The 8,129-nt window shown below is 38.3% G+C and overlaps 1 protein-coding gene across 4 annotated transcripts; it reads left to right on the top strand.

Annotated features, from left to right (window-relative positions):
• The first annotated feature begins 1,429 nt into the window (after positions 1–1,429).
• LOC103442524 (KH domain-containing protein At4g18375-like) lies at positions 1,430–7,095 on the top strand. Of its 4 annotated transcripts, none has more exons than XM_008381324.4 (9): positions 1,430–1,622; positions 1,788–1,991; positions 2,197–2,887; positions 3,413–3,889; positions 4,055–4,300; positions 4,390–4,605; positions 5,515–5,570; positions 5,654–5,750; positions 6,394–7,095. In XM_008381324.4, the coding sequence occupies exons 3-9, from the start codon at positions 2,258–2,260 to the stop codon at positions 6,853–6,855; spliced, it is 2,184 nt and encodes a 727-aa protein (XP_008379546.2). In that variant the 5' UTR covers positions 1,430–1,622; positions 1,788–1,991; positions 2,197–2,257; the 3' UTR covers positions 6,856–7,095. The 4 variants fall into 4 exon arrangements, with proteins under 4 accessions (XP_008379546.2, XP_008379547.2, XP_070660980.1 ...); XM_008381325.4 differs by having other exon boundaries at positions 1,457–1,622; positions 1,908–1,991; XM_070804879.1 differs by having other exon boundaries at positions 1,478–1,622; positions 1,937–1,991.
• The last annotated feature ends 1,034 nt before the right edge of the window (positions 7,096–8,129 follow it).

Raw genomic sequence — 8,129 nt, 5'->3', positions numbered from 1 at the left:
CCATCTCCCATCTAGAGGTGAAATTTTTTGCCAAATTACCATAACAACCGAATTACTAACCGTACCATATCAAAATTATACCAAAAAAATTGTATCACTGATAATGGTACGATATTTGTACCGTACCATACATTTTCGGTACGGTAATGGTATTCAAAACCATTACCAGTGGTATACCGTACAACACTACTATTAATATCATATAATTTATTTATTCATTTATATACATAATTATGTATTATTATATGCATTTTATATTTTTTTTCCTAGTCATTTATCCAATCATCTCACCCTCTAACCTCTACTTTCCCAATAGAAAAACCTAAGTCTTCTTGCGCTGCGACTCTTCATCTTTTCACTCATTTAGCCATCGGCTTTATCTCTGTTGCTTCCGTTTCGACGACTCTCTCTCTCTCTCTCTTCACAGTCCATCTCATCTTCTCCTTCATCAAATTGGGATGTCTTTCGCCCTAGCTTCGTCTATCAAGTTATTTTTTTGTACAATTTTAAAGAATGTAGAGATGAAATTTAGGAATCTTTGTACTATTTTTTATAGGGATGTTGGGTTCTTTCAGGAATTCTTCCATCTATTTACTTCTTGTTTCTTAAATGAATCTCTATAAAATTATCATAATTAAATAAAAAAGTTTTAGAAAACCAAAGAGAGTAGCCAAAACATATTTGGGTCCTGAATTGGATTGGAAAAAAAAAATCATTGGTACATGGGTTTTGGTATGGTAATTGTACCAATACCACCCCCCATCCAGTCCGATTACCACCCTCTCTTCTCTCCCTTTCTCTTCCTCTTCTGCCTTCCTCCTGTCGATGAAGCACCGATCGTGGCAAGTGATCCAGTCAGGAATTAAGTTCTCTAACTTCGGCCCATTCACAACTAGATCTGAGATCACGAACTTCGACCCGGTTGCTAGTACATTGCTGGCTTTGGATCACGCCATACTGAGAGGATGAAGGAGGAGAGAGAGAGAGAAGTGAGAGCTAAAATAAAGGAAAACTATTTATGTCCACGTTTAAAAAATTTAAATGCCTCTCAAGTTGAAGAAAGTAGTAATAGTTAAGTAAAAAAACAATTTACTTTATTTGAATGGATCGTTTACTAGATCTTATCCTTTATCTTAAAGTTTCAAACAATGAAGGCTTTAGATATCTCTCCAAGGATAAACTCCATTGAATGTTTGAATTAACTCTTATAAGAAGAATCTATGTATCTGAGATAAAAATTCGTGTCACAATATAAGTGAATAATTTTTTTTACTTTATTACGACACATAATATATCAACTTTGTTCCGCCTACACTTAAAAATCTAAAGCCCGCCGAGAGTCTTCAAACATTTGGGACTTTCTTCAAATTGGACATGGCCTCTTGTGATTCACAAAGAATAAATAGAGATAAGTTAGGCCTTTCCTACTAATTCGAAATGGGTCGAAGCCCACCTTCTTTTCCACCCAAAAAACAGAAAATACAGGCAAAACTCTGCAAGTCCAGGACTCCAAGCTCCATTGCCTCGATTCATCTCTCTCATTCTCTCCAAAGACGGGGACCGCCAGTCGCCCCGGCAAGCTGTGGCCGCACTGCTTCCACCTCTGATTCTCTCTCTCTCTGGTACGTAAAAGGGTACAAACTTTTCATTGACTTCCCCACAAACCATAATTTTAGAGTTTTACCAACTGATCTGTGATATCTTCTTCTCATTTCTCCGATCATCCTCCATCTAAATCATTGTTTTCTGCTCTTAATTGACTAAAGATTCCAACTTTTCTGTCGCAGTATTTGTTTTGGTTAGTTCCCAGAAAGAAAATGCTTGAATTTGATATTGTATGAACTTGGTTATCCCAAAGGGTGTGTCCTTTTTGCTTCCATTTTTGTATATAAGGTGAATATATTTAGGTTTTTGGAATCCTATGGCGATGGCTCAGAGCCGAACACGAATTGCGGCTGCTAGCTCGTTGGAAATACTTTACTATGATCAAGGTACGTATTTTAATTGCAATCTTCAACAATGTATAAATTATAATTGAACTTTTGTATTGCAATCCTTTAATTCAATAGCTTTTTTAATGTAGTGTTCCGTTCGAAATTAGAAATGATGAGTATAGTTTCATTGCTGCGAAAATTAGTATGTCATTTGGCTCTTTCTCAGTAATGGCGACGTTTGTTTTTCTTTCGTTTAATCCAGGTATTTAGGTTTGCTTAAAAATTGGTCTGCTTAGTTTTTAGTTTTTAGTTTTCCGGCTGTGATGGATGGGAACAAGCGAAACTTTTTCAAGAAACGCCCTAACATCCAGTTTAAAAGAAAAGGGGGTAACAACAACTATAAGAAAGGAAAGTGGAATGAATCAGGCCGTGAGCAACCTCTAGAGGATTACCAATCGCTCGACACTGTGTATCGTATTCTCTGCCCTTCTAAAAAGATCGGTGGTGTTATTGGGAAGGGTGGCAACATAGTCAAAGCCCTTAGAGAAGAGACCCGGGCAAAGATTTCGGTTTCTGATTCTGTTCTTGGCTCAGATGAGAGAGTAATTATTATCTATAGCTCTCCAACAAAAATTTCAAGCAAACAAAATAACAATGAAGATTCAGATGAGGGAAATGAAATGGAGCCACATTGTGCTGCCCAGAATGCTCTTTTGAAAGTTCATGCCAGGATTGTAGAGGAAGATCTCTTTGGTGGAGTTACATTTGATGATGACAACGAGAACAGTGTTGTCACGACAAGACTTCTAGTTCCAAACAATACGGTAGGGTGTGTTCTTGGAAAGCGTGGAGATGTTATTCAAAGATTGCGAAGTGAGACGGGTGCAAGTATCCGTGTCCTTCCTGCAGATCAGCTTCCAACTTGTGCTAAGGAAACTGATGAATTGGTGCAGGTACTCTTTCTATTCTTGTGCTCCTTGCATATTCTCTATCATAGGAAATAACGTTCCAAAAGAAAATTTTGTATGGTGTAGAGGGCATTAGACTTTTGATTGAGCTAACAGAGCAAAGCTTATAACGCCGTTTGAGCTCATCTGTTGATTAAAGTTATTTTTTTTCAAACTTATTTTTGTGTTAGAAATGATTTTTTATTGTGTTTATTTTAACATGTGTTCCTAGCTGCGTATGTTATTATTGGGAAATTTCTTGGTGCTCAAATATGTACCCTAAATAAGTCAATGTATACAAATGGTGTTCCAGTTGTCCACATGTGCAGTCACTTTGTGCCAGGGAAGTCTGCTGCTGGAAACTTGTGGGTGTAATGAGATTTTTCATGTCTTCTTTTTACATTTGTAAAAATATATGATTTTGTAGGTTGGTCACTTTCAATCTCCGAACATGCTTATATGAAACTTCCATGAAAATTTCTTTGTTACTTTTTTTTTGGTGCCTGTATTAACTATCAACACAAGTGACAGATATCTGGAAAACTAAATGTGACAAAGAGGGCACTTTACGAAGTGTCAACTCTACTGCATCAGAATCCTAGGAAGGATAAGCCTCCTTCAGGCTTTCCTATGCCTATTGGTGGTCAGGGGTTTCATCCCCCTGGAGACCCGATGACTAATGCCCTTTCACCCAGAAATCCAGTGTTGTCTAATCGGGCTCCTTCCCATACTATGCCGCCAATGCCATGGACAGGAGGATATGAAAACCGTTCTTCTGGATTTGCCCGAGGTGGTTTTAATGGGGTTTCTCCTGAACATGGGGGTGAAGCTCTAGCTCTAGCTGAGTTTTCTATGAAAATTTTGTGTTCAACTGGGAAAATTGGTGGGGTTATTGGCAAGGGCGGTTTTAATGTAAAACAGTTACAACTGGAAACAGGAGCCACTATTCATGTTCAGGATGCATCAACGGATTCAGAAGAACGTGTAATTCACGTCTCTGCTTTTGAGGTATGCCATTTTCTGATACACAACCATTTTCCTGTCTTTAACTTCTTTTCATATTGGCTTAGAAGTGTTATTTGCATGGACAACGTACTGTGCACCAACTGTTTCTGGTGCCTGTGGATCAACAATATGCTAGCAGTCGATCACCTTGCTCATACTTTTTTTCAGGCTTTGTGGAATCCCAGATCACAGACCATTGAGGCAATTCTTGAGCTTCAGAACATAACAAGTGAATTCTCTGATAAAGGCATAATTGCTACCAGGCTTCTTGTACCATCAAGTAAAGTTGGCTGCCTCCTTGGACAAGGAGGTCAAGTTATAAATGAGATGAGAAGGAGAACCCAGGCTGATATCCGTGTTTACTCAAAGGATGATAGGCCTGCATGTGCAGCTGAAGATGAAGAGCTTGTGCAGGTAATGCAGTTGCATCACATTTTTTTTCTTCTTATATACTTTCACTTCTTTGCAGTTATTTACTAATCCCTATTCCTTTGGTCATTAAGATTTCTGGGAACTTGGGTACCACTAAAGATGCTTTGGCTGAGATTACGTCAAGGCTGAGAGTGAGAACCCTGCGAGATACAAATGCTGGAGCAGAACCTGCTCCTGTTGGCCCTACGCACAGATTTGGTCCTGCAGGCCACTTACCAGGTGGGGGACCACTGCCAACACCTAGTGCAGTTGGAGCTGGAAGCTCTGGTGGATATGATCCTCTGAAGGTACCACTCTCGGTTTTTGAATTTTCTATAACTTAATGAGCTTTAATTGGACAAGGACATAAATTGACTTTTAACCATTTATGCTCAAGTTTGCAGTTAGCTGTGTAGTTATTGGGAGTCTTAAACATTTCAGTGTTATCAAAACATTGTTAAAACATTTTAGGGGAGTTACTTTTAGTTTGGTAACTTTGGTTTATCTTGGTTGGGAGCAGTATTGATTTGATTGCCTTCGTTTTGCAGTTAGTTTTTAGTTGATCGTTTTCATTAGATTGACAACTTTTTGTCTTTTGTACCTATTTTTGTGTCGAGTTTATTATTAACTGAAAGGTCACAAATTACACAAGAGATTCAATAATTTAGAACTGTAATTGAAATTGTTAATCATGTCTTAAATAGTGCAACACTATGAGCATCAGAGTCGATATCTTGATTATTATCGTAATTCCCATCATATGATAATCATGTTAAAAGTAATGCATGCTCAAAGCACTGGCTGTGGCAGAACTGGTGAAAGGGGGTATTTTGTTATGACAAGAAATGGTTCTCATAAAGTGAAGCTTGCAGCAATGAGTAATTGAATATCTCCAAATGAGATTAACTGATATTTACCATTTTGCCCTCAAATTTATTACAGAAAACGTTTTTCTTCCTTTCCGTAGGAGTATTAGATACATTACAAAATGTTCTATATGCATCTGGTTGCTTTTTAGATAGAATTCTAGGCAATTAAGAAGATATATGATCTGCTTAGACATAACAGTACATGCGATCCACAGCTTACATATGAAAATGCCCATTTATTGCACCAGAATTCTTATCAAGACTGTAATACAATAGTAAAGTTAATCTAGATAAGTGGAAAAGACATGTCTGAATGATTACTAAAAGTTCCTTGTTCCACTCTTGAAGGTTAGTAGACATGAATATCAACCAGAGAGTCATCGAATTCCTCCAACTGCTTCTGGGTATGGAAGTATTCATACTTATGCACAAAGTAATGCTCATATTTTATCACCCTGATTTTTGTGCTTGTTTTATGTTGTTCCAGTTATCCAAGGGTCAACTATGCTATGGAGGGTAAGATCCCAACGAATGCAGTCGATTTTCCTGGAACAGTAGGGCGCAGCTTTTCCACTATTAGGGAGGTATATTTTCAGAACCTTGGGGGAGTGAAGGATAAGAGAAATGGCAGTATACCAATGTGTTTGACAAAGAAAATTATACATCTAGCCTTTTGAAATTTTGTCCTTACAGGACCTTTAGAAGTAGAAGTACAATGGTCTAGCATGCATTTTGGCATGCCTTGCAATAAATCCTAAACCGTCTTTTAGTTATGCATATGGACTATGTTGTGATTGTTTCACCAAGAACTGGTGTCTTATATGTTTGATTTATATTATTTCAATTGTCAACTTCCGCTGAAACATGCCAAGGCACTTTAAAAGTTTGGTGCTCAGTGAGCCTCAAAAATAGCGCCTTAGTGTGCCTTAGGCAAATCAGCTACATGGCAGTTAGCTTTAGTATCGTAGCATTAATAAAATTGGGAAGCGTTTTGGTTTGAGCAATTCTTTTAATTTTCTTGTGTTTGATATATTTCTTCCTTTTTTTCCCCTCAACTGAAGATGACAGTTGTGGAAAAGGGAAGTTTCTAATGTGGAATAGTGGAAGAAAGGGATTTATCCCTTGACGGCATATTTGGAATGCTCATCGTGTCGAGCATACTTTGATCTTTTGTTGTAAACCTTTCTTAAGGCAATATGATTGCTAATTTCTTTAATTGCTATTCAGGTTGGCGTATCAAGAGCGCAGCTCCAAGACTCCCAAGGTGGTGGCTTTGAACGTTCTGTTGAGATTGGCGGTTCTGATCACTGGAATGCAGCACAGAATATCCTTCGGCCATTCTTGGCTTCTGCGGATCAAAATGTGAGTTCTCAATCTGGTCCCTACCGCAATGTAAATGCTCCACAAGGCTCCTACCACAAGATGATTCCTCAGCAAAGCCCCTACCAAATCAATTCTCAACAAAGCCCCTACCAACTCAATCCTCAGCACAGCTCATACCGAATCAATCCTCAGCATAGCCCCTATCAAGTCAATGCTTCGCACAGCCCCTTCCGAACAAATGGTCAGGAAAGCCCCTATCAATTGAGCTCTCAACAAGGATCATACCCCAACACGAATGCTCCTCAAGGCACCTACCACAACTATAATTCGCAACAAGGTGCCTACCAATACCATTACCGGCTCTAGTTTGGGAATTTTTGTATCATAATTTATATTATGCTTCTAGATAACTGTTGGCGTTACAAACGGATGGTAATTAGCAAACACATCAGTTGTCGAATTCCATTGAGTTTCTGGGTGACTCAAAAAAACACGCTCTGTTATGTGCACCAGGGAATTGTAAACGTAAACATCTTTACTAACAGGAATGTAATAGAGTTTCCAATGTACCGATTTTCTGTATGGACGTGATTGATTATTCGTGAATTTTCCTTTCTTCGTTTCTTTACTTTCTTTTACCATTTCTTCTCCGTCCTGAAGAGATCAAATTACTGTGGTAATTGCAAGCAACTACATTGGTTGGGGAGGATCGAGTCAGTGAAAAAGCCCGCTAACAATAACAAAATGCAATGATATGATCCTTTTTCTTGGCCCGCAAGGTACACCGATGGGCCTTAACATCCATTTGAAAGGAAAAACCACTTCCTTAACCATTGATCATCATCCCAAAAATTCTGTCATTTTTTTCCCACTAACAATCATAGCCTATTTCTAGATTTCAGATCCAAGGCTAACCTTTTTTTTTTTTTTTTTTGTTTGATGAAAATCGATATATATATTTCAAAAGAGCCAGAATAGGCTTAAGAAGTACAAGAGGTGGAGTTGTCCTCCTCAACTAGATCACTAATCAAAGAGGGAGTTTCTTCAACCCATATACTATCACCTACAGAGTGGAGGGCAAAATGAGCTAGCCTATGGGCTACAGAATTGGCTTGGCGACGGATGTGGGATGCAGTAGCTTCAGAGATCAAAAGCAGCAGAACCTTGGCATCTTCTATAAATGGTCCAATGGGAGATATATCCGTAAAACCCCAATTTAAAGCTGTCACAATTTGAAACGAATCACTCTTCAAAGAAATACTATGAAAACCCCTATGAACCGCCAACACAAGTCCTTCTCTAGCTGCTAAAGCCTCAATTTGAATAGGAGTGAACACATCTTCACATCTCCTACTCGCCGTAGCAACACATCTTCACTTAGCAAACATGTACCATTTTTACGACGAAATGTACTTCTCCTGACATTTGGATCGGGTCAAGTGAATGAACAACAAGCATGGCTCATGTTGCTCTCTTATGAGACGATGATGGTGATAGTGATGGAAATCAAAAGTTGAAAAAGTTCGAGTTTCTTTTATAATTTGATTCACAAATCACAAGAAAAACTTGAGTAGAGATGTTTGATAATTAACGTCATCCGTCTCTTACAAAAACATGAAATTCCATATTTTGATCTCATA

Source organism: Malus domestica, chromosome 09, assembly GCF_042453785.1.
Source record: "Malus domestica chromosome 09, GDT2T_hap1".
Taxonomy (NCBI): domain Eukaryota; kingdom Viridiplantae; phylum Streptophyta; class Magnoliopsida; order Rosales; family Rosaceae; genus Malus; species Malus domestica.
Note: the sequence above shows the minus strand (reverse complement) of the source record. Positions and strands in the feature narration are given on the sequence as shown.